The sequence below is a fragment of the Castanea sativa genome, chromosome 8 (assembly GCF_040712315.1).
Source record: "Castanea sativa cultivar Marrone di Chiusa Pesio chromosome 8, ASM4071231v1".
NCBI classification, from domain to species: domain Eukaryota; kingdom Viridiplantae; phylum Streptophyta; class Magnoliopsida; order Fagales; family Fagaceae; genus Castanea; species Castanea sativa.
Genome location: NC_134020.1, coordinates 52,558,177 through 52,585,888, shown reverse-complemented (window position 1 = coordinate 52,585,888; position 27,712 = coordinate 52,558,177). Strand labels below are relative to the sequence as shown.

Sequence of the window (27,712 nt, the reverse complement as noted above, 5' to 3'; positions counted from 1 at the left end):
TTAGTTGAAATTTAAGTTGTCTATATGTAGTTTGAAATTTGACACTTTACTCACTTGAGATTTGATTGAAATTTAAGTTGCCTATTTGTGGTTTAAAATCCTATTATATAAGTGTTCCGTTGGATTTTTTTTTTCTTATTTGATCTTGTATTTTTAGATTTTTATTGTATTTTTAAAGGAGAGAGACATAAAGTGGAGCGAAATTACATGTTTAACCCTATTTTAAACAAAAGTGGATTACGAAACTCTAACTGAACTAACTTCAGGTGCATAAAATGTCAAATTTCAAATTAAAGATTGGTAACTTACTATCAAATTTTAAAGATTACTATCAAAATTTAAGTTACCAATCTTTAATTTTGGCCAAATCACAAATGGTCCACGTAATTTGCGCAAAGAAAATATACTACTACTAATACATTGAGAGCCCGTTTGTTATTAGTGTTTAAACAACAATTTTTAGTTTTTAAACAACATTACACATATTTTCATACACTTTTTTGTCTACACATATTTTTAAAAAATAAAAACAATATTACTAGAAATTTCTTACCAAACATGCCCGAATTTGCAAATTTTGACTTAAAAGTGAACCTAGGCAAGAGATACACAACCTCTCAGAATTGCAGATATTATTATTGTATCAATAACAAATTCATGTGAAATTGAGGTTGCTTCCAATTACAGACTCTCAAGATTTTTATACCTTCCATATATGGTTTGTAGGCAAAGGTGGTGATCTAATTCTAAACCCCAAAGCCAAGTGATCCAAAAAGAGTATACTTTTTTGCAGCACAAGTACAACAATGACACCCACCAATTCCAAAGCCGAAGGACCAAAAGAGGCAAAGACTAAAGAAAAACCCAGCCTGATTACACAGTAATTTCGTACTTTCACATTTATAAATGGTTTGGGTTTGGAGTAGTTGGTTGACTCTGGCACATGTTGTGGGGTGTACCAGTTTTCTCATCTCTCATTCTCAGCACACAACACAGACACTAGAGAGTCATCCCCACTCGCCTTGACTCGTCGCCACGCTTACTTTTGTGGACCCCATCTCCAAAACTCTCTCTCTCTCTCTCTGTAGAGTTTTAGAACGTTGAGAAGATGTCTTAACTAACAGACAATCCAGTATAAAAGGCCAATTTGCTCACAGAAAAATCAGTTCTTATGTCAGATACACAACCAAACCGCAGCTCAGCCATGTCTCCCAGCAAGCTTGATTCCATTGTAATCATACTCTCTTCCTCTCTTTTTCTTTCGCATAATCTTGTCTGTATGTTCTTGTTTTGGTTTGATTTGTTTCAGATATTGTTTGTGTTTTTTGTATTTATACGGTGTTTTTTAGTATTGTTTGGATTTGATAAGGTTTTTTTGCAATTGGGTTTATTCCAGTAGTACTTTTTGGAACTGAAAGCTCAGAGCTTTATTGGGTGCTTTTAGTTCTATCACTTCATGTTTCCTATGGTGGGTGCACATAGTTTGTGGAAGATTGTGTTCAGTTTGGGCAGTTACAACTTTTAAGATTGATTTAACCAGTTCTTTATTATTTTATTTTTGGTGAATTTGGGATTGGTTAAGTTTCTGGGTGTGCTTGCTTTATTATTCTGTAAAGATAACCTTTTTTTTTTTTTTTTGGGGGGGGGGGGGGTTGATTAATTTGCGTTAATTGAGGCAGAAATTGTACTTTATGATAGATAATTTAGAGGAACATATCATTGTGTTACCTCAAATAATTGTTATGTATCTGTGAAATAATTTGAAGCTGGGTATAATTTGTGTGATGAGGGTTTTTAAAAGATTAAAGTGGATAAGATTGACATTCATGAGAGATAATCCTTGTTGTTTAGCTGAAAGGTGGTTGTTTGTTGCTCATTATTGGACAATCACTTATTGATAGACCTCGGCTAGGCCTGATTGTTCTAGTTTCTTATCTCATGGCAACCCTTTTCAGCATCACTTAGCCAATCCCACTCGAGGTTGATCCTATCTGGTCAAATAGCTTGTGACAAAATCTTATGCCCTTTTTATTATGATATTTCTAGACAAGTTCTAAAATAACAAGTGTAAGGGTTGTCTTATCGATGTAAAGATGATGGTGATAAGGAATTTACACATCTATATCTATAAATCAAAGCAATTGTGTGATGCCTTTAACTCTCTAAGTGTAATAGAAACCCTTGCCCAATTTTGTAGCTGTATTGGGTTTTTATAAGAAATAAAATTGATCGATTGGCATAAGTCAGCTGTCCAATTTAGTCCCTTTATTAACGTTTTTAATAAATCTCCTTTTAAGAATTACAGCATATTAATGGCCATTGTCTGCTACTATGGTAAAGTCTTGGGCTGCCAAGCCTAAGTATGTGAGTTTGAGTCTTGAGAGTTGAGAGTAGCTGCTTAATGCGAAAAGCGTTGAAGGGTTGGACCCTATCAAAACCACCCCTCATAGATTCCTACGCAGCTCTGAAGAGCAGTGGCTGATGACTCTTTATATCAATTTATTAATGTTTATGCCTGTCCAGCAGAGGCTTTCTGCTAGTAAATAAGGTTACAATCTGGTTGTTGATTGTATTACATGCAATCTTGTACAAATTATGAAGTGGTGGTGATTTTTTGAGATACAAATCTTGTAGTGACCCCATGCAAAAAGTCCAACTTTTTGACAAGCTGTTTGTACTTAATATTAGAGTTTTCCACACAATTTCATAGATGGTGACGTTTGTATTAATCCTCAAATTTTAGTGATGAAGCAAACCCTTTTGCAGTGCACTCTTTATGACTCCTTTTACTTTTTTAAAATTTTGGTTCATCTATTATGAATTTCTATTGATTAATAATCCTTCATTGCCACATTTTTTATAAGGGCTATTGGTTAGTTGGGTTATTTAAAATCTGTGAATGGATCTATGGTATAGCTAATGTGCCTACCATTTAACGACCAGAAATGATAAGAGCAACTGAAAATGCATGCATGTAACTTTAAATTGGGAAACACCTGAAATGACATGTCATAATTACATATGGAACGACAAGTATGCCCTTCGCCAAAGGGGTAACTAGTAGTCAGGAGGCCACTGCTGACAAGGTTCATGGGGGTTGAACTCATCCACCAAGTGTTGAGATCTTTCAGAGCCCCTCTTTTGACCTTTGAAGCAGTGTTATTGAATTCTCACTCTAGTGTGACTTTATGTTATCCTGTTGGCTATATCTGTAAGGCTTAGGAAGTAGGATATTTCCTGTAATATAAATTTTCATGGAAGAAATTGAATGAGATGCTACTTTTGTCAAATCAAATCATTTTGGTTTTCTTTCAATGCTTATTACTTTTTTTTTTAAGGCTCTTAGCTACATTGGCTTAGTACATTGTGTATCTTAGTATGCTACATCCTCTTGATGGGGAGTACATCAGATTGCTGACATACCTCATACCTTTTCTTATTTGGTGGGCAGGGAGAGGCAAGTATATCGTGTTCACAGCAAGAGAATGGTTTTATCAATTCATTCTCTCTCTTCTCGGAGAAGGCAGTTGATGAACTTCTTCAATCTCCAGTTCAGGGGACTGATGAGCACCTTATAGAGTTCTCAGAAGCTATGAGAAGTATGTGCATGTTTTATCTCTAAGTTACCAACATCTTCAATTGAATTATCTGCTTTGCACATGAATCTGATCCTAAACCATGTTGCTTATGTATTTTTCATCTCAACTCTAGCTGTTGCAAAGGCTTTGAGACGAGCTGCTGAAGGAAAGGCTTCTGCTCAAGCTGAGGCAGCTGAATGGAGGCGTAAATATGAACTAGAGAGAGCACGGAATCTGCAGCTGGAGCCTAAAGGTGTTATAATGTTGAACAAGAGCAATATGCATTTATATATTCTTGTTTTAGCTCTTGTTATCTGCAGTCAAGGAGAGATTATTGATCTTGGCTTCTTTTGACCTCCCAAAGTTGCTTCTCTTATACAATATTAAAGAGGAGGTTAAAGATTGAACTGATGTTCCCTGCCTAAGACTGTTACAGAAAATGTTATAGAAACCCAAACTGATATCTTGGTACTCCTAATCTGCTGTAATTTGTTCATGTTTGGTTGCCTAAAGGTTATTCAGCCCCTATGTGTGTGTGTGTGCGTATAGAGTTTCTTTTCTAGTTTACTTGATGATTTTATAGACACTGACTCTGCTATTATATTTCAGGAAATTTTATATTTTTCTTCTTACTAAAGGAATTTTTGGGCTTGTATTACAGAGCAGTTACCTGGACAGCATGGTGATGATGCAATAATAGAAAACTTGATTAACCAAAATAATAAAGCTAATGGGAAATTCTTGAATTGTTGTGGGAGGAATGGAATTTGCTCCCATGAGGTTCTTCGAGATGGGGAACCTGATTCCGATTCCAAGATGGTTAGGAAGGTAGTTTTTAGTAGACCCCAGTTTATGAGCCCTGACTTGTTATGATGAATATCATTTTTTTAATTGCATGAATATATTCTGAATGTTGTTCACAGCATCAAAACATTTCTATGGAAACCCTGTTAGTCCAGGTGAAATTCATTACCATTTCTTAATGTTCATTGAGTTGTAAAGACTCCACAGAAGGTGTTTGACCTAATTCTACTGCATATTAAAGGACTTCTCTTGGTGGTTATAATTATTGTGCCTTTTCTTGTTGTTTGTGTATTTGCAATTAATATTAATTTTTTACCAAAGTAAAATTTTGACCCTTGCAGTTTGGGTTGTTTTCAATTTGGCCCTTAACATTTCAAAAGGATTATTTTGACCCTTCATGTTTGATTATGTTTTCATATTGGCCATGCCATCCAGTTCCATTAGTAACTTGACCATTAAGTGCCCTTCATGTTTAATTATTTCATAAAATACTAGCTCTAAAATGATGTGGAATGCAGGAATTTCATTGTTGTAGGCAAAAACATATTATAGATGGTAAAATTATTAACAAAAATGGATAGCAGGACCAATATGAAAATGAAATCATACATGAAGAGCCAAAATAAAAATTTTGAAATATAAAGAGCTAAATGAAAACAACCCCACACCTTAAAGCCAAAAGTGTACTTTAGTCTAAATTTTTTTAAAATTTTTTTGGTAGTCCATATCAATGTGTGTGTGTGTGTATGCAAAAATCACGTAGTAGTATTCGGACAATAGCTTAAGCATGTTGCAACATAACTAGTGCCAAAATGTCCAGATTTTAACAATGATAGAAATTTGTTTCTGTGACAGGCTTCATTTAAACTTTCATGGTGCTGCAAAGGTGAGCAAAGTGATCAGCACAAACATGACATTGTATCTTTTGAAAGAGGGAATATCACCACCGCAGAGCGCAGCAGTAAGCAGGTGTTACTTTTATTCTCTATGCAATAGGCTGTTGTTTTGAGTGTGTCAAATTAGTGATGTTTGCTATTGAGTATTGATATATCTGTTCCCTCACCTAATGTAGGTGGAGTGGATCCCCTCTTAATTGGCCTAAATTGCTATACCAATTCTCCCATTTATTGTCTGATTGAAACTCATTTTCCTTTCAGATCTCTTTGAAGTGGGAATCAGACCCACAGACTGTGCTTGTTATGACCAAACCAAATTCAATCTCTGTTCGAATTCTGTGTACAGAAATGGTCAGGTGTGAATATAAAACTACTCTCACATTCTGGTGTTCTAAGAGCTATTTTCCTGCTTGTTTCTTTCAATACCGTGCTAGAATGAGCTCCATAAAATTTCTTTAGACATTACAGTTGTCAAGGATTGATTTTTAAATAAATTGAATGACTTTACCCCACAACTGCTGCAAGGTCACTTTTGTAATTGATACCATATGCTTTCTGCTCTTTAGTCATTAAGATAGAGCTACAAAGGTAACACATTACTAGCCAGTGGGTGTAATAACAACTTCTGAAACTTTAAGGAGAACTGAGGGTACTTATTCACTTATTGACAAAAACAAGGGAAAAGACTGGGTAAGAGTCTACGTTCTCTATGAGCACTAAAATGGCTTGGACTGTAGAAAATTAGAAAGCAGTATGATTTTATCAGTTTTGTGGGTGATGTGGAAGTCATGGCTGTCTATATATCTTTAAGATTTCAAAAAAAAAGAAAAGAAAAGAAAAGTTAATGGATGCCCTAAGGGCATTGCCGCATTGGTTTAGGAAATACTTTTAGAAACTTTTTATAGGAAAAGAAAAAAAACAACTGATTTTTTTTCACAATTTTTTTTTTTTTTTATATTTTCCATGAAAGTGGTATCAAAACTTTCTTAAAATTGTCCATTAACAAATGCTCTAAGGGTACCCATTAACTGGACCCTATATGTCTCTTAATTGCTGGTGGAGCTTATTTTTATCACTGTATTTGCCTGATAGAGGAGTGGTGCAGATGCAAGCTTGTAAAATTCAAAAATCAGCATGCACAGTATTTGTGACTCTATTGATCCCAATGTTTTTAAGCCATACCTGTATCCTCATTTTTTTATATTTACTAATTGTTAAAATAAGTGAAGATTATTTGTATTACAGTTTCTTTTTGTTCTTACTCTTATTTTTAATTTTAGTTTTGCCTAATGATTGATGTAATACTCTAAAGTTGGGTTATCGATGCTTTCTTCATGCAACCATGAAGGATATAGGCTGTTGAAGTTGAATTTTTTAACCATAAGGAGGCATATATACTAGCATATTTCTTTTTTGGAAACCATTATCCCAAGAGCTTAAGATATTAAAAAAGTGGGCTGATAAAATATATCAAGCATCCAGTACCACTCCCTCTCATGTGCAAGTTTGCCCTATATTCATGAACCAGTCCTAAGACATGTAGAATAGACGAAATCTCCTAATGGGGGTTTTCAAGATTCAAATTGAAGACCTCTTAGTCAAACTAACTCTGATGTCAATTCAGAACCGTAGTCAGAAATATTTTAGCTGTTGGGAAGTAAACCAAGAATCCATATCAAGCACCAATTGACAATACTTAGATATTGTATACATGCTGGCCAATGAGTTATGTCATTTATCTTTCTAATGCTATTACTCTCTCTCTCTCTCTCTCTCTCTCTCACACACACACACACACACACACACACACACACACACACACGCACATGTACGCAGAGTAGCTGAAATTGGTTGACCTTGTAAAGTGATGCTGGCTTTTAAATTTACACTTGTGCCATTCAAAGCAAAATCTTGGGTCAAATAATATTACCTGCTTCGCTTTCCCTTCTTTTCCCAGATGGTTGAGAGAGCAGAAAAATATGAACATATATGTTGAGCCACGCGTGCGAGAGGAACTTCTAACAGAGTCATCTTACTTCAACTTCGTACAAACTTGGAAAGATGGTGAGCAGTGAAATTTTTGTAATTGGAAGATGTTAAATAATTACTACTGACTCAATAGCATCTGTACTGTTGCTTCTTTATTTGTTCTTTCATATGGTGATTAAACTTCAATTTGGATCATATGTTTTAAACTCTGGAACTTTGGTTTCTTCAATTTGGACCAGATGTTATAAACTCTGTAACTTTGGTTTCTTCTTTGATGCTTTTTTTATAAGTAAAAAGAAAAGTTTCTTCTTTGATGCTATGTGTTAGAACGTTGCATATGAGACTTATGTTCTTGCTCACAATGTTATTTTAATTATTGTCATGGTTGTTCACATCTGTTAATCTTGTGCTCCAAGTTTAAGGGCTATTCATTTGTGTGTGTGTCTGTGTGTATTAATAAATGCATGTATGTATGTGCTTGTTTAGATTTGCAGCAAACTTTGTCAGCTTATGTTGCGATAAAGGGTTGATGTGATACTAGTTTTTGTTGCCAAATTGAGTGCCTGAATTATTGCATGCTAGTGCCTTCTGTTCCAGGCAATGGTTAAGTGGAAACATTTTGCATGGATTTAAAGTTAATATCTGTTTTCATACTCATTCAACTCATGGAACAGTATAGTGTTAAGTGTTACTTCTACATTAATTACTAAATTTTCATGTCGGATAGTTATTCTTTTCAATATTACCTATGGATTTAAAGTTAATATCTGTTATTCTCTTATTGCAGCCAAGGAAGTTTTGCTCCTGCATACAAAAGTTGACCTTGTAGTAACTCTTGGTGGGGATGGAACGGTCCTTTGGGTATGTGCATTTACTTTATCTTGTTTCATTGTAGAACAAGCTAAATCAGATTTAAGTCTGTTTTTTCTACACTCTTCACTCTTCAGTGTGGTACCTGGTGCAAGTTGTTTGGATTAGATTTAGTTAATAACATGTTCCTCTTTGTGTGTGCGTGTGTGTAATGTTAATGATGGTCTAGATGGTGATTGGTAAGAATTTATGGATTCTGCCATTCATTTTTTTATGAAATTAGGGAAACAAAAGATCTCCTGTCCAATTTTCTACAATCACGTGTTTCTATTCTATGGTGCCCCTTGATATTCAGTTAAGTGCTTATTTGTCAACAAGTTGGACTATGATATTGCATTCTTGGTTTTCCTCGTTTTCTTACCCCTTCTTGGTTTGCCCTGCAATTATTATTAGAAGTAAAACTTTTCAAATCTGACTATTATTGCATTAAGTATGTGTTTATCTCTCAAGGTAAGTACTAATGCTATGTGTAATTCAGTGTGAAAGTGTGTTTTATTCATGGACATGAAATCTAAAGCCCATGGAATATGCTCAACTGAATTTATGTCGGTCACTTAAGATTTTTAAAATATTTTTTAAAAAAATTTCAGACTCGTTTGCTTTCAAACCTAAATTTATTGATTATTGCTTACTCATTTTCAGGCAGCATCCATGTTCAAAGGATCGGTTCCTCCTGTTGTCCCATTTTCTTTAGGGTCTCTTGGCTTTATGACCCCTTTTCGTATCCTCCATGTGGTTTAAAGGCATTTGTTTCTCTAACAATATGATATTATGATAAATTAGCAAAAAAAAAAAAAAAAAAAAATTTGAAAACAACCCTGTGATTTTTTCCTCCTTTTTTGGCATATTGGCTGCCTTCCCCATGACTGACTCAAAGGTGCTCCTTAACATTCTTCAGACACTGAAAATTACAGAGAATGCCTCAACCAAGTTTTAAAGGGTCCCATTAGTATCACATTAAGACACCGTTTGCAGTGCCATGTTATTAGGGATGCAGCTAAAAATGAGTATGAAACTGAAGAGCCAATACTTGTTCTGAATGAGGTTACAATTGATCGAGGAATATCATCCTACCTCACAAATTTAGAATGCTATTGTGACAACTCCTTTGTCACTTGTGTGCAAGGGGATGGGTTAATTTTATCAACAACATCTGGGAGTACTGCATATTCGTTGGCAGCTGGAGGATCAATGGTCCATCCACAGGTATGTTCTAGCACCATCCCTCAGTACAAAATATCATGATTGCATTAGAAAATATTTCAAGAAAAGTTGGTTGATCTTTTTAATGGAGGAATTCATGCTGTGCATGTAAATTGTGTGTTGATTATCCTCAAAATGATATTCTAAGCATAATTTCTCTAAGTGAACTCAGGCTAGATTTCCTTGTTCATGTCTTGCAAATAGAACACCTTTGGTGTAAGCGCTTAACTAATTAATATTCATGTTGACAGATGGCTGATAGTAATGCACATATTATTGCATATGTTTTCTACATAACATCCATGTGGACCTCATTTAGTCTGTATCTTGGTCAACATCAACACTGAGTGTGGCAGATTTATTTATTTATTTCTGCTCTAGATATGTTATGGTTAATTTAAAGTCTATGGTTCATGTTAAATTGCAGTTTTGTTCACTATCCTGATTTCCTTCTTGTAATGTCTACTGCAACTTATGTAGTGTTATTACAGCTGTCTCCCCTAATGAAAAATAAAAACTGGCAAATTATGCAAATTGCTTTGTTTACATTAGTTCCACCTGGAATTGTAGGAGATATTTCTTTTTTATTTCCTGACTGTTAGGGGGTTGTGATGTATTTGGGACATATAGAAACACAATCAAACAAAACAATTGGTGTTTGACCTGCCTATATTGCCAAACTGCTTAAAGTTTTTACTCTTTATTCACTTTTGTTTAAGTCCATCGTTACATTATATTGCCAAAATTAATATCTGGATTATGACTGTTGTTACATGATGTTAATTGCTATAGAGAGGACAGATGTCCTCATATAATGGTTTTTCTTTCTCTCTTTATTTGACTTCCTGTTGTACATATTGGGGGAGAGAGAGCAATTAAAAAATATTTTAGGTTTCTCACGTACATGTTTGCAGAAGCAGTATATAACTTGTACAATTAACTTTTATCCTACATCGTTGTATAACTCCCTTCTTTTAAATTCCAAAATTCTTTCTTTTATATATATATAAAATGAAGGTGTAAGTGATTGATTTGACACAGAAGTGCCGAGTTAAAAAGGGATTGACATGATTCCTCATTACTAGGTTGACTAAAATATTCTGCAAAACTGTTGGGTTTTGGCTTGCTACAGGACAGACTACTGCTTCATACTCTCTTCTGAGTTTTCTGGAGTTCTATGATCTTTTGAAATGTAAATGACAGATTTTCTTTTTAGTGTTTCTCTTATGTACATCCTGTGTACTGGGGTTGTGCCTATTTAACAAAATTTATTACTAATTGAAAAAGAAAAAAAGTTTTTAAGAACTTCAAATCGTTAGGTGTGGAGTGAAGCAAGTGAAAACTTTAGAATTTGGCAAGAGTCAGGCCTAAAATTTAATCATTGAAAGTTCAGATGTTTTAGCCAGCTGATATATGTTTTTGCCTGGGAAAACTTTAATAGGATGTACAAAATGGCTGTAATACCTGGCATGGGTGTGTATTTGAATATTAGAAATAGAGAACCCATAAAATTAAAACTGTGCCACATAAAAGCAGATGGAGAGATTTGCTTAAGAAGTTCTCATAATCAATGATAAAAACCTGTGTATTCAAGTAAATGTTGATCCAGTTTCCCACTTTTTACCTATAAAAAAAAAAAGTAAATGTTGATCCAGTAATTAACAAGAAAATGGTAAATGTCAATTCTAAGCAAATCATTTCATTCTGGACACATTACAAAGGTAAGAGAAAAAGTATGAGTAGAATCTGGCATGGAAGGGTGAAGGGAACCATGTTCTAACCTCAAATGCGGCAGAGGAATTATTCAGTTGAGTGGATTCTTCAGTTTAGAAGTTACTCATTAATTTTGCTTTTTATATTTTATCATTTTTTGGGGAGAAATTCTGAAAGAGGAACTTTGATTAAATTCTAGTAGGCACTCATAGTAAATGAAATATTTTAAATTTTAAGTTTCAATACATATTTTATTCTTAGTTCAATCTCTGTAATTGCAGGTCCCTGGTATCCTATTTACACCAATTTGTCCACATTCCTTGTCCTTTCGGCCTCTTATATTGCCTGAGCATGTGACATTGCGCGTACAAGTACCTTACAATAGTAGAGGTCATGCATGGGCTTCATTTGATGGCAAGGACAGGAAACAACTAGCAGCAGGAGATGCTCTTGTGTGCAGCATGGCCCCTTGGCCTGTGCCTACAGCATGTCAGGTTGATTCCACTGGTGACTTCTTGCGTAGCATCCATGAGGGCCTCCACTGGAATCTAAGAAAGACTCAGTCTTTTGATGGTCCTAGAGAATCATAAATTTCATTTTCTCAATTATTTTTACAGATAAAAGAAGCTATTATAGTTGGCATATCTATTTATTTTCAGAAAATCACTGCTTAAGAGTCACCTTAGGAGGGGCCTAGTGGGGGAAGCTAATGTAGTTCTTTTTCTTATCTCCCCCTTAATTGTTTTTTCTTCAATATGAATAGAACTTCCTGATGTATATTATGGAATGAGAGATGAATGTCTACCGATGATGATGACGACGAAGAATAGGCCTTAGAATGTTTGTTATAAGATCAATATTTTAATTTTCAAAGAAATTTGTGAAACCAGAATTATCTATGAAATGAATACATACAAGAAAATAAAATTGTTAAGTGTTTATACTTGCTGTAGCTCTCAAAACATGCTATTCAGAGTTTAGTTTTCCTTTTTGTTATTTACTAGTTAAGGCAACACGCCCTTGCCGTGGAAAAAAATTATCGCAGTAGTTAAGATTAATTTTAGATTTTATTTGTATTACAAAACAAAAATATGAATCATTTGATTTTTAAAGTATATAGAGATTTACATAAATAAAAAAAGACATTAATTTTAAGAATTTTGATAAGTATGTTGTAAAAATTTAATCTTATTCTTTTAAGAATTCTGATCAATCATAAAGTTAGGATAGCTATTTAACATATAAATATCTATTTAACTGTAACAGTTTTTTAGTATCTACTTGCTAAAGACAATATATCTATTCTCTAAAAATTTTTAAGAATGATAATGAATATCATCTTCTAACAATAAACAATTGAGTTTTGCTAAGAAATTAAAAAAAGAAAAAGAAAAAAAGATAATAAAAGGCATGTGTTATCGAATATTATCATTATAACTTGCTAAAAAATTTTATCATGTAAAACTCAAAATACGTAAAGAAAATTTTTAGGATATTAAAATTTAGCAGGAGTAATTTAGACATTACACATAAAATATTTTAAGAATCATAAGCTTTCATTAGGGTTTAACTGAGAGAATAACATATTTGTTATTTTCCAAAATATTAAGGGAAAAAATTGCATGATTATAAAGTTTAAGGAAGAATTGTAAACTACCCCAAACATAAAGGATGAAAAATGTTTTTTTCCTAAGTTTATGTTTATGTTTTTGTTTTTTGTGCAAAACTATATGTTTTTACTTAAAATAGTGTGTAAAGAAAAAAATATACAAAAAGTCAACTCAAGAAAATTGTATGTGGAATAGTGAATTTTGGCTCAATAAAGTTGATTAAACCAACAAAAAATTTCTAAAAACACAACAAAATGACAACATTTTTCATAATACCTTTATAATTTTGTTATATTTTATTTTAATTTGTAAATAATTGACAGTTCAGCTGCTTTGAAAATATTGTAACAACATTAAGATATCTTAACATTTTTCACACAAAAAAAAATGTTATGTTTATGACATTTTCACAACAAATCATAAGTAGTAGGTTACTACAAGTTGTTATTGGTGGGCAAAAAAGTAATTTCATTGGTAAGTTTAAATTAAAACCAATAACAATTTACCATATGTGGGGGGTAAAAGTGTTTGAATAAACGTTTGAGTTTTGGGCCTGATTAGTTGGTATAAGTCTGTTTGGTCAAGATCTCTAGGCCCACCGGTCAGACCGCACTGTATTGGTCCGAGGAGGAGTATATCCTCGGACAGGCCCGGTAAGGACCTTAGGATTTGCTAAACGGCTTAGAGGCAGAATTCTAGAAGAACTGGTGGGTAAAAGTGTGGTCCAAGCACCCTTTAGAAGCAAGAACGTGTGAGAAATATCTGAGGAAAAAGCTGCTACCACCACATTAAAGGCCCTGCATCTACCTCCCTGACCGCATTAATGGATAAATGACCTTTGAACAGTAGAATTCAGCCTTCTTGCTATTATTTAAAGACTTCAAGAAGGTGGTAAATGGAACAAGTATCTAAGAGGAAGATTTGTGTGACACGTGGACGAGACAGGGAAGAAGAAGAAGTATATAAGAAGACGAGAGAGGAAAGAAAGGGGGACCTTCTTCTTAGCTAAAAAAGAACTAAGAATTGTAATCTTTGACATATAAAGAGAAATACTATACAAATTGTCATCGGCTAACATCCGAGGAGGTTTCTTTGTCATATTTATTTATCACTTGCATAGATTGTGGCACTCTAGTCTGTTAATCAACTTCCAACATCCCAAACCTAGGTTTCAAACCCATACTCTACAAATTTCATTGTATAAGGCTCATTGGGCCTGAGCCCATCACTTGTTTTTGGGTCCAGGTACAAATTGTGCACTTACACCATATATATATATATATATATATATATTTTTTTTTTTTTTGAGAAAGAACAATTTACCATATTTGATTTGTTATGAAAGTGTTGTGAAAATTATTGTGGACAAACCAAAAATAATATAGCAAATACACTACAACTTTATGCATTCACCAAAAAAAAAAAAAAAACCGGCTAGCAAAACAGTGAAAATTAAACAAACCAAAACTATTGTAGCGAAATTATTGTAACTTTTCTCATTCACTCTTTATATATATATATACACACACACACACACACACACACACACACATATATATAGAAATATACATTGCACTTACAATGTAAATTTATATTGTAAACATATAAAAATTGGTAAATGTTGTACACATTTGCAAAATTTGTACAATTTTTTTTTTTTTTGCAAATGTATATAATATATATATTTTTTGTGTATACAATGTAAGCTTATATTACAAGCAGAAAGTAAACATATAAAGATCCTTTAAAAGAAGAAGAAAAAAAAAGCTCAAACCAAGTTGGTGAACTTGAAGGAAAAAAAATGGGGGAAAGGCAAGTCACTATACCAAAAATACTGTTCATAACACTATTCATGAGCCTATTCGCTCTTTTTATATATAAAAAAAAGAGCACAAATCGATGACTAAAAAAAAAAAGGTGATAAACAGTACATATTGAACAAACCAAAAATACTGTAACTTTTACACATTCGCCCAACAATTGTCACAACATTTTCACAAAACATTTATTTTCAGTTGTGGTTGGTCACAGTTTTATATTTTATTATTTTATTTTGACTTATAAGAAATTGACACCTCAATAATTGTGAAAATATTGTGAAATTTCTTGTGTTAGTATAACAATATATATGCGGGTTCTTATAAATATTTAAAAGAAAAAAAAAGTACAAATGGAAGATTGGAAAAAAAAAAAAAAAAAAAGATGTAGACCGTGCCACTTGAACAAACCAAAAGTGGCACTATAGCAACCATTCAAAACTTGGGAAAAAAAATGGCTCACTACACCAAAAGGGGCACTGTAGAGGCATTGCCTCTTTTTATATAGTTAGTAGAAAAAAGAGCACAAATCGATGACTGAAAAAAAAAGTACATGTTGAACAAACTAAAAGTACTGTAGCTTTTACTCATTCACCTAATAAGTGTCACAACGTTTTCACAAAACATCTATTTTCAGTTGTGGTTGGTCACATTTTCATATTTTATTATTTAATTTTGACTTATAAAAAATTGACACCTCAATAATTGTGAAAATATTGTGAAATTTGTTGTGTCAGTATAACAATATATATAAAAGGAAAAAAAAAAAGTACAAACGTAAGACTAAAAAAAGAAAAAGAAAAAAGAGACAAAGTGACTAACTAAACCAAAATGGCACTGTAGAGGCATTGTTTCTTTTTATATAGTTCATAGAAATTTTAAACCCCTCTTTCTTCTCTCTCCCCCCTTTCCAAATTATATGAAATATTTAAAAAGTGAAATAATGTAAATTTAATACAATATTTTTACCTTTTTTTTTGTGCATGTCTGATTTTTATTTTTATTTAATGTTGAATAAAAAGGGCGTAAAGGAAGAGAATAATGGTAGTATGTATTATGTAATAGCCAACAAAGCAAAACTACTAGGGGGGCTTAGATAGTCCATAATGTGGGGATCCTTGAAAGAACCAAACCACTCATCCTTAGTGGACTCATGCCCGAGTTTAATTAGTACTAATTTATGCATCTTTGCAATTCACGATTATTGCTTATTTTATGCACCTCATATTCTCATATCCCCAAATTCAGGATCATTACCATAAACATTGGAAAGTCTTAACTATGTGTTGTACTTTTCCTGTGAGGTTTTTGAATAAAGACACAGAGATAGGGTGAGGGAAAGAGTTCATGCCGCACATGATATATTGATTATGTTCATTGGCCAAGGTCCCTCTCTTTAGGTCAAAGTTTAATTTATAATGTGCACAAATTTTTATTTAGAGGCTAATTGTCAAACATTAACTTATTCACATGCATTCACAAAGAATATAGTTTCTTGCCCCAAGCATTTTTCTGTGTCAAACCTTGTTATCATGTGCATATGAGAGAGAGAGAGAGAGAGAGAGAGAGGTTATGTGACATTTGCAAGATTTTCCAAATAAGTTAAACTTTATACTACTTTGTAGATTAATAAAATAACATTTTAATGCGTGTGTGTGTTTTTCAAAAAAGAAAAAAGAAAAAAAAGAAAGCACATTTCACACTTATATAATAAGCAGGGTCCAACTATGCTGGATGTATAGGTTTCCTCACAACTCGTCACATTGGCAAGTTGTGACAAAAAGTTGTAAGTTTTGTTATGGCACTAGCACTATTCAATAATTATAATGGAAGAGAGAGAATTTGAACCTTAAATATTAAGAACACGCTAAAAAATGCTAACTAATTAAATTACAAGGCTCTTGATTATTTTAAAAAGCATCATTTTACAATGTAACAGCTGCCTTAACAGGAAGGCAATTTTAAGTCAAGATCTAATTGTTTGGATGGAAGAAGTGTCATCAGATATCCTTCAGTTTGTACAGGCTAATTTGGCAGCCTTATTTGATTAATAAAAGTTGATGTCTTGTTTCTCAAAAAAATAAAAAATAAATAACAGCTGCCTTAGCAACTATAGCATGAAAAATGCAAAGACTTATCCTTATAGGATCCTAATTTCCTACCTGCACTGCACTGCATAAGTCCCTTCAAAGCCGAACATGCATCATATATGCATGCCTAAATTAAAGTACTTGATATCTCACTTTTCATGTAATCCATGATATTTTACTTTTCAAGTAATGCATAACCTCTTTCACATATGTAGTTTCCCACACAATTACTCTGTTTCAAACATTCACCGATTCACGATGACATTTCTAAAGCGAGGCGAAATTTTAAAGGTGTTTGGTAAAATTTCAAAATCATCCGTTAAAATTTAGAAAAAAAAAAAAAAAAAAAAGGAAGAGGGAAAAGAAAGAAGTTACTATTGATGAGTATAATAATTACAAAAGGAAAAGGATAAATTTTAATAAAATCATATTAATAGAGATTCATTCTATCAAATTTATTGGATTTTCTTTCTCAAAAAAAATTATTGAATTTTAAGATAATTATTGTGTATCTTTTAAAAGAGAAGAAGATGATTATTGTGTATTAGAAGAAAATTAAAAGAGTCATTTATTATTGATAAGAAGTCATTCATAATTGAGTAATACTATAGCCACAAACTATTTTATAATATTTTTACAAAATGTTGATGTGACCAACTTCTTATTGATTTTCATCAAGATTTACTATTAATATCAAATTTTCATTTACCAATTATCACTCATCATATCAGCAGTTTGTAAATTTTTTTTTTAAATAGTTTGTATTTCTAGCATTATTCTTCATAATTTTCTAAAAAACAAGTCATTAATGATAATAAATTACAACTATTATTATTATTATTATTATTATTATTATTATTATTATTATTATTATTATTATTTAATGAAAAATAAAAGAGCAACATGACATGAATTAGCAACAAAAATCATGGCCTTGAAAAATTTAATAGAACTTTTGAAACGCGTTAATTACAAAGTTTTAATACAAAGGATATGCTTCTAGTCCAGATTAATTTCCCTTAAAAAATTATTCATTTAAATCTCTCCCATGTTGGTTCAACAAACATTCCAACCTTCACACATTCACAATGTCTTCTTCAATTTCTTCCTACTTGAGGAGCATTATTCAACAAAATCTCACCCCTTTATCTCTTAGAACTCTGTGCAAGTCTCAAGCTATTTTAGTCCTAGTCTTGTTTTTGTTCTGCACTTACTTGTTTAACCCTCCTAATTACCAACCTTCAGACCTCTTATCAACCATAAATAAAAAATGGCCAACCTCAAGCCCCATTATTAGTGCTAATAATTCTACTAAAACCAATATTAGTCACATTCTTTTTGGCATATGTGGTTCAATGAAAGCATGGAAGCACAGAAAATCATACATTGAAGCATGGTGGAGACCAAATGTGACAAGGGGATATCTTTTCCTAGATAGACCTCCTACTGAAGAGTTCCAACCTTGGCCTTCAACTTTGCCTCCTATTCGCGTCAACGAAGATCTCAGAAAATTGAAAGTGTTTCCAAAAATATTGTGGCCGATTCAAGTCAGACTTTTACGTACAATCATGGAAGCACTTAGACAAGGAGACAGAGATTTGAGATGGCATGTAAAGGGTGATGATGATACTGTAGTTATGGTAGATAATTTAGTTGAGGTACTAGCAAAATATGACCATACTAAACCCTACTATATTGGGTCCAATTCAGAGGGTGACAAGTCAAACTTTGATTTCTCATTTGATATGGCATTTGGTGGAGGAGGGTATGCTTTGAGTTACCCTCTAGCAGAAGCATTGGCAACAAAGTTAGATGATTGTATAGAGAGATATTCATACATTGATAGCGAGGATTTTTGGTTGCGCTCATGTTTAGCTGATTAAGGAGTTGCTCTAACTCACGACAAAGACTTTAAATGTATGAATAATAAATTTTGAGCTTTCTAATAAAATTTTTTATTTGTTATTTAAAAAAAAAAAAAATGAGGGTATACAAAGTCCAGACCTCTTCGAGTATCTGACTATTTCCTCGAGTGTATGTAATCTCCTCCACCAACACGCATCAAGTTATTACAAGGAGGAATCTCATGAAAGTGACCCCAAGATGCTAGCTAGAGATTTCAAACTTAAGATCTCATGGATATCATGAGGCCTTAGGAACCACTAAGAATTTTATATGCTTAAAGCTCTTTTCTATTTTCTAATACGCATCCTTTTTTTTTCCCCCAAAAAAAACTTCATGGGGCTGGAAGCTCTTTTATTTTATTGCTAAAGCTTAAAGCTCTTTTATGGTAGTATTGCAAAAGTACTTTTTTTTTTGGGAAGCAAAAAATCATGGCAGTTCATTCACCCAAAAAATAAAATCATGGCAGTTTTGCTTTCAAGAATTTTTTTTTTTTTTGAGACTATACTTTTATTACAAGAATTGGAACACATATAATAGAACCCATATAACGACTAAAATTAGATCTAGTATAGTTATTTGTTAAGATTATACCATTTAATAACTTTTTATTGGATTAAATTTTTTTCATATATATAATTAAAATGAGACATTAAATTGCTTCATTTTCTTCCTATGCACCATGTGAAATTCTTTTTGCTTTTTCTTTGATAAGGCATGCACCAAGCACATTCTGTTAACTAGTTCTACTAATTTCCTTGTTGCACTCTAAAGCAAATTGTAGAACTCTGCTTAAAATGCCTCTACTTGAAAAATGCTGTAGACGATTACGTAGCATGAAAAGATACAGGAAATTACAGAAGATATTGTCTCGTAGATTATTTAATCACAAACTGAGCCCTCTAAATATTTGTTGACTGCAGATTGATGTACACAATGACATCTCAGGTCTTCTATTAGCTCACCCTCAGACTCCTTTCCTCTCTCTACACCACATTGACACCATAGATCCAATCTTCCCCTCCATGGACCGTTCTGAATCCATAAACCGCCTCATGAAGGCCGCGAAAATAGACCAGTCCTGCCTTCTTCAACAAACCATATGCTATCACAGGCAAAGCAACTGGTCTCTCTCTATCTCATGGGGCTACTCAGCTTATATTTATGAAAATATAATCTCTTGGAGCATTTTATGGAGACCCCTTGAGACATTTAGGCCATGGAAGAGAAATTCCAAGGCCACCACTCTACATGTTCAACACTAGGTGTCCTTCCATCAATCCTTGTGAAGCTCCTCACTTACTTTTCTTTGATTCTATAGAGCATATAGAAAGAGACCAAATTGTTACAACGTATGTTAGAGGTTTACCAACTTGTTCATTTGCTGGTAATCATTATGCTAATCCCATAACTAAAATTAAAGTGTTTTCACTAGCATCAACACGCATGGAGGTGAGTGTGCTTTCATTTTAAATTTTACTATACCAGCTTATTAATTTGAGAAATGCTTATGTTCATATAAGCATCTATTAACATGATATTAAATTAATTACCATCTTATCAAAAGTTTAAATTGGTAATTAATTATGTTGAGATAATGCTACTACTACAACCAACTTTACTAAATACTTAGATTAAGCTAGAGTAGAATTTCTATCTTTTATATATATATATATATATAAAATAATAAATAAAAAAGGATTACACTATTCTGACGTTGGTTATTGTATATTTACTACTTTCCAGGCAGGAGGAAGAGACTGCAGTGACATTGTATATAGGGCTGGAGCAAATGTAACGGAAGTCACATATAAGGCTTGCATGAAGTATGAAGTAATAGCTTGACTGTAACATCAAATAGACTTCTTGTATTATTTCATAAAAAAAAAAAAAAAGTAGAAATAGATTTTTTGTATTCAATTAGAAATAAGAATAGACTTTTTATATTCAATTAATTGTCAAAAGTCTCGTGACTTGTAGCTCAACTGTTTGGTACATTCCTAAAAGAGCTAGTAGTTAAGCATATCAACCATTGGGAGAGAGAAAAGAGAGTATATTGTTGGGGTAGAGAACACCATAAAAGAGCATTCACATTCGGAATCTTCGAACTTTTCTATTTTACTATTTCAAAAACTATTTTATTAATTATATCATACCATTTTATAATACACCCAACATCCCATTTCTTATTTATCTCATCTATTCATTAAAATATTAATTTCACCAACTCTTTCTCTCTCTTCCTCTTCATAAAAAAATAATTAAAAATACCCACCCACCATCACTAGGGACAAAAAATATATAAAAATGTACAAATTGCTACAGTGCCATCATTAAAATAGGATGGCACTGTAGTACAATTGCAAATTTTTTTTTGCAATTGCAAGACTTCGCAAGACTGGGTAATGGGGGGTTTTGAGGCATTGATGCTAAATATTACTAACATATGTCATATACAATACCCAATGTAAATGCTTAAGAAAACTCATTGAGAAGTAAAAGACACAACTTAACCCAAAAGGCTTAAAGCCCATGAGTTTGGATCCAATTATGTTATATTAACTGCTTCTTCTTGTGTTCCTTAAAAAAAAAAAAAAACTACTCCTTGTCATTCTTATTCAATGTGAGACTTAACACACCATTGGCAATACTCCTTTGTTGGGGGAGAGAGAATCTTAGAGAGTAGTTAATATAACATATAAAGACGTCATTTGACCCTAAAGGCTTTAAACCCATGTCTTTAAACTCAACAATGTTATATAAACTCTTCCCTCTAATTATTTTTATTCAATGTGAGACTTATTCAAATGTATTTCCAACACATACTTATTGTGAAAGCGATGGTGTCGCACATGTTTTAGCCCGAAAAGCCTTAGAGACTAGTGATTTTATTGTTTGGATGGAGGTTGTTCCTATAGATATCAATTGTATTATGTTTGCTATTTATTTTAATAAGATTTCAATCTTGATTCTTAAAAAAACAAAACAAAAAGGCAAAAACTAATTGGTTCCTTTTGTAGTTTCTAATAGATACATCATGATTCAAATCCTCTATCAACTATCAAATTATCAAAAAAAAAAAAAAAGTATTCAATTATTATTACTATACTGATAATTGATAGTTTGACACTTCACTTAATAAATAATATAGAAGTTAAACTAATTTTAATTAGGCCAGATCCACAAATCAAAATTGCTAAATCTAGTCATCATCAACTAGTGCAGAAAGTAAATCCCTTGGAAAGTCATTTGGGGGTGTGAAGAGTGAAGACATAGACACCACAAAGGGTATCCCATGAAAAAGGCCTTTTTCATGCATCTCTGCTTAGTTATCTTCAAAATCACGATTATTGCTTATTCTATGCAGATTGCTTATCCTCAAATTCAGGATTAATTATTGCCAGAAGCATTGAAAAGTCTTAAATGTGTTTTGTACTTTTCTGTGAGGTTTTCGATTAGAGAGAGAGAGAGAGAGAGAGACTTGGGCTAGGGTGACTCACACTATATGTTGATCATGCTCATAGGCCATAGCTCCCTCTCTCATTAGACTTTTGGTCAACGTTTAATTTATAATTAATGTGCACAAATCTTTATGTTTAGATGCTAATTGTATCACCAAGAATATTTTTCTTTCTTGGCCCAAGCGTTTCGCAGTGTCAAACCTTGTTATCATGTGCATTCTTTTTCTTCTCCTCTTTTTAATTATTATTTTTATGCCATGCAACGCAAATTGCTACACGTAATACATACAGTACCCCAAATTCGCAATACATCTTTGCGTATTTTGTGTGAAGTAAAGTCAAAGCTAAACTTTTCATTACTTTATAGAACGATAAAATAACATTTTGATATGATTAAGAGTCCGTTTGAATACAGCTGAAAACTGAAAACTGAAAGCTGAAAACTGAAAACACTGTAATAAAATAATTTTTAAATGTGTGAATAGTATTACGGGACCCATTTTTAATAAAAAAAATTGCTGAAAATTGCGTGAACAGTGCGTGAATAGTGCACACACAGTGCACACATAGTGACTTGTCCCCTAAAAGCAGAAACAAGTAGCAGGGGGAAAAAAAAAAAAAAAAGGAAAACACTGAACGCTGGACGCTGGACGCGTTCAGCGCTATCCAAACCAAGCTTAAGTGAGAAAATTTTCACACTTATATAATTTGTTAGGATCCAACTATGTTAGATGTATATGTTTCTCCCTAGACTACAATCATGGATGGTCTAAGATGTTATACTGAAGTACTATTTTTAAATTTGAATGTCCAAATTGTAAGTACCTTCAATTCGGTATCTAGAAATAATGGGGAGAAAGGAACAAGGAAAAAAATTACAAAAACTTTTCAAGATTTTTTTTTTTTGGTTGATAATCTAATAGTACAGATAGAGAATTTGAATCCTGAATATCATAAACACATTAAGAGCTAGTAACTAGTTGAGCTACAAAGCTCTTAGCAACTTTTCAAGTAATTTCAGCTTTAATTGGTCTCTCTTTTCATCATAAATGAACCTTAAAAAAATTTTCTAGCCCACCTTTATTAGTGAACCGCCAGCCTAACAACTATAGCATGTGAAAAGAGGTTATGCTATAGTTTGTACTTAGTTTTCATGCTATATATTATTGCTTGGCCGGCAGTTACACTGCCAAAGTAAATGTATTAGTAACCGATAAAGTCATATATCAAAATCCTACTTCAAAAAAATTAAGAAATTAAGTGGAATTACAAAATACTCTCTAATAGTCATATGGTTTACTTCATGATTTTTCGAAATTAAATACTAAACCACCTCAAAATGATTGAGGTTCGTTCATATTAATTTCGATATTTTTGTAAAATGAAATCGCCATTAGGATAACCTCGATCCTTTCACATATAAAGGTAGGCTAGAAAATTAGAAATTTTTTTGTACTACCAGCTGGTAACCGCTGGCCTAATAACTATAGCATGAAAAATGCCAGGGCTTCTCCTTAAAATCCGGCCTGCACTGCATAGAAAATATGCCCTACGCGCGGTACTTGATATCTCACTTGTCACGTAATATAACCTCCTTTTACATACATAGTTTTACACAAAACTCCAGATTAAGTATTAAAAAAGAGCAACATCACTTGTATTAGCAAGCTTAAACAAGAATCACGGCCTCAAAAAGTTACAAAACTTTTAAAACTCTTTAATTCCAAAACGTAAGGTATGCTCCTAGATTTGTTTCCCTTTAAACATTCTTCATTTGAACTCTCCTTTGTTTCAACATTCCACCCTTCACTTTCACAATGTCTTCTTCAATTTCTTCCTACTTGAGGAGCACCAATCAACAAATTCTCATCCCTTCATCTCTTAGAACTCCATGCAAGTCTCAAGCTATTTTAGTCCTAGTCTTGTTTTTGTTCTGCATTTACTTGTTTAACCCTCCTAATTACCAACCTTCAGACCTCTTATCAACCATAAATAAAAAATGGCCAACCTCAAGCCCCATTATTAGTACTAATAATTCTACTAAAACCAATATTAGTCACATTCTTTTTGGCATATGTGGTTCAATGAAAGCATGGAAGCACAGAAAATCATACATTGAAGCATGGTGGAGACCAAATGTGACAAGGGGATATCTTTTCCTAGATAGACCTCCTACTGAAGAGTTCCAACCTTGGCCTTCAACTTCGCCTCCTTTTCGCGTCAGCGAAGATCTCAGAAAATTGAAAGTGTTTCCAAAAATATTGTGGCCGATTCAAGTCAGACTTTTACGTACAATCATGGAAGCACTTAGACAAGGAGACAAAGATTTGAGATGGTATGTAAAGGGTGATGATGATACTGTAGTTATGGTAGATAATTTAGTGGAGGTACTAGCAAAATATGACCACACTAAACCCTACTATATTGGGTCCAATTCAGAGGGTGTGAAGTCAAACTTTGATTTCTCATTTGATATGGCATTTGGTGGAGGAGGGTATGCTTTGAGTTACCCTCTAGCAGAAGCATTGGCAACAAAGTTAGACGATTGTATAGATAGATATTCATACATTAATAGCGAGGATTTTTGGTTACACTCATGTTTAGCTGATTTAGGAGTTGCTCTAACTCACGACAAAGGGTTTCACCAGGTAATTGCAACTTCTTTAGTTTAAGTTGGTTACTATATATGTGTCCATTTGGTGGTGTTGCAGCTATTGCTCTAGGAAGAAATAGGATAGCTTTAACCGTAGGGCTTTTTTGTAGTCCTGTAGAATTTTGCAATAAAGTGCTTCAACTAAAATGAGTTTTTAACGTTTAAAAGTTATAATGAACAGTGATTTGAAACTTTGGATTTTTAAATGTATGAATAATAAATTTTGAGCTTTCTAATAAAGTTCTATACTTCTACTTTTTTATTTTTTATTAAAAAAAATGAGGGTGTCTAAAGTTCAAATCTCATCAAGTATCTGACTATTCTCTTGAGTGTAGGGAGTTTTCCCGTCCAACATACACCAAGTTATTACAAGAGAGAATCATATGGGGGTTACTCCAAGATTCTGACTAGAGATTTCGAGCTCAAGATATCATGAATATCATGAAACCTTAGGAACCACTAAAAATTTTATGTGCTTAAAAGCTCTTTTCTATTTTCTAATAGGCATCTTTCCCCTCCCCTGCCCCCCCCCCCCCCCCCCCCAAAAAAAAAAAAAAAACACCTCATGGGGCTGGAAGCTCTTTTATTTTATTGCTAAAGCTTACTATTGCAAAAGTACCTTTTTTTGGGAAGCAAAAACCATGGCAGTTCATTCACCCAAAAAATAAAATCATGGCAGTTTTGCTTTCAAGATTTTTTATTTTTTATTTTTTGAGAATATACTTTTATTACAAGAATTGGAACACATATAATAGAACCCACATCAAGACTAAAGTTGGATCTAGTATAATTATTTGTTAAGATTATACCATTTAATAAATTTTCATTGGATTAAAATTTTTTCATATATATAATTAAAATGATCAGACATTAAAATTGCTTCATTTTCTTCCTATGCACTATGTGAAATTCTTTTTGCTCTTTCTTTGATAAGGCATGCACCAAGCACATTCTGTTAACCAATTCTACTAATTTCCTTGTTGCACTCTACGGCAAGTTGTAGAACTCTGCTAAAAATGCCTCTACCTGAAAAATGTTGTAGACGATTATAGCATGAAAAGACATAGGAAATTGTAGAAGATATTGTCTCGTGGATTATTTAATCACAAACTAAGCTATCTAAATATTTATTGACTGCAGATTGATCTACACAATGACATCTCAGGTCTTCTATCAGCTCACCCTCAGACTCCTATCCTCTCTCTCCACCACATTGACACCATAGACCCAATCTTCCCCTCCATGGACCGATCTGAATCCATAAACCACCTCATGAAGGCCGCAAAAATAGACCAATCCCGCCTTCTTCAACAAACCATATGCTATCACAGGCAAAGCAACTGGTCTCTCTCTATCTCATGGGGCTACTCAGCTTATATTTATGAAAATATAATCCCTCGGAGTATTTTATGGAGACCACTTGAGACATTTAGGCCATGGAAGAGAAATTCAAGGCCACCACTCTACATGTTCAACACTAGGTGGCCTTCCAACAATCCTTGTGAAGCTCCTCACTTGCTTTTCTTTGATTCTATAGAGCATATAGAAGGAGACCAAATTGTTACAACATATGTTAGAGCATGGCCTCGTGGTTTACCAGCTTGTTCATTTACTGGTAATCATTCTGCTGATCCCATAACTAAAATTAAAGTGTTTTCGCCAGCATCAACACGCTTGGAGGTGAGTGTGCTTTCATTTTAAGCCATTAATATTTGTTTTGCATCACTACCAAGCTTATTATGAGAAATGTTTTTTTTTTATAGAATGATTATGAGAAATGTTTATGTTACTATAAGCTTTACTAACATCTTATCAAAACATTAACTTAGGTAACTAATTATGTTGAGAAAATGGGGCAACTATTACCAATTTTACTATAAAATACTTACAAATTCATGTGACTATAATTGTGATTAGTGTCACATCAACTCTATAACAAATCAATTTACAGTAGCAATGATGACTTTTAAAAAAAAATATATGAAAATGATGAACTAAGCATTAATTCCTTTTGATTCGTTTAATAGATGTACATCTATATACTTTAATTCCTTTTGATCATTGGATCCTTCGTCAAGGATTACACTATCTGAATTCTAATATAATAATATTGTTTATTGTATGCTTATTACTTCGCAGGCCGGAGGAAGAGACTGCTGTGACATTGAATATATGGATGGAGCAAATGTTACGGAAGTCAAATATAGGGCTTGCATGAAATATGAAGTAATTGCTTGACAGTAACATCAAATGGACTTCTACAATTTACTTAATAAATTAATACACAAGTTTTCAGAGAGGGGGTGTATAATAAACACCACCCTAATAAATAATATTAATAAGTCGTGTACCATAGCAGACGAATTTATATGTAATCTTTTTCTTATATATATATATAAAAAAATAAAAATAAAAATAAATAAAAATCAACCAAAGGTCTTGTAGTTGAATTGGCAGCTCACATGTACAAAGTACTTGGGGGTCTAGAGGAGAAAGGGTTCGAGCTACGAAGTTAGCAGCATATTGTAATTATCTCTTAAAAAAAAAAAAAGCATATATGTATATGAGAGATTGGTGGAAACTAAATAAAAACATCCATTTCCTTCGTTATGTTCCTAGAGAACGATGCATAAACGCAATGTGGTATTACTAATCGAAAGCTTTAATTAGATTTCCTTCATTAAATCGAAAGCTTTAATTTGTCATTTTATATAATATTGAATCTCATTCCCGAACAAAAATAAATAAAAATTCTGAGATTGGAATGATTTGTGTCCTGTAAGCATCAACATCTCTGGGACTCTGCATGTTACATTGATGAGTGCAACTATTTCTAGTCCATAATTGTTAAGAACATTGACACTGAATATTTGAACCTTTAGCAAGGTTCCTATTTTAACTATGATTAATGGGAGCTTCTTTGCTATTAAGCTAGAATTATAAAATAAAAGTGGTTGGTTCATGGGGAATTAAAGATGACTAATCAAATTATGAAAGTTGGAGTTGAGTATTCCATTGTGGTTGGAGGGATTTTATTTTGAAGGGGCTGAAGTCAATATAATTAGCAACCATAATTCTGCTATATAATACATACAAAATTTGTATTTTGGTACCAGTTAATATTGT

At 32.9% G+C, this 27,712-nt stretch overlaps 2 protein-coding genes and 1 pseudogene across 2 annotated transcripts; all 3 read left to right on the top strand.

Annotated features, from left to right (window-relative positions):
• The first annotated feature begins 958 nt into the window (after positions 1 to 958).
• On the top strand, positions 959 to 12,015 carry LOC142607670 (NAD(H) kinase 1). Its single transcript, XM_075779241.1, has 11 exons — positions 959 to 1,231; positions 3,452 to 3,599; positions 3,712 to 3,831; positions 4,240 to 4,406; positions 5,238 to 5,351; positions 5,540 to 5,634; positions 7,236 to 7,342; positions 8,055 to 8,128; positions 8,780 to 8,858; positions 9,036 to 9,343; positions 11,335 to 12,015. The coding sequence occupies exons 1-11, from the start codon at positions 1,172 to 1,174 to the stop codon at positions 11,641 to 11,643; spliced, it is 1,581 nt and encodes a 526-aa protein (XP_075635356.1). The 5' UTR covers positions 959 to 1,171; the 3' UTR covers positions 11,644 to 12,015.
• A 5,643-nt stretch (positions 12,016 to 17,658) lies between these two features.
• On the top strand, positions 17,659 to 20,317 carry LOC142606530 (uncharacterized; annotated as a pseudogene).
• Positions 20,318 to 23,750: 3,433 nt separating this feature from the next.
• LOC142606529 (uncharacterized) lies at positions 23,751 to 26,824 on the top strand. Its single transcript, XM_075777860.1, has 3 exons — positions 23,751 to 24,581; positions 25,727 to 26,266; positions 26,726 to 26,824. Exons 1-3 carry the CDS (start codon positions 23,751 to 23,753, stop codon positions 26,822 to 26,824), a joined length of 1,470 nt encoding a protein of 489 aa, XP_075633975.1.
• The last annotated feature ends 888 nt before the right edge of the window (positions 26,825 to 27,712 follow it).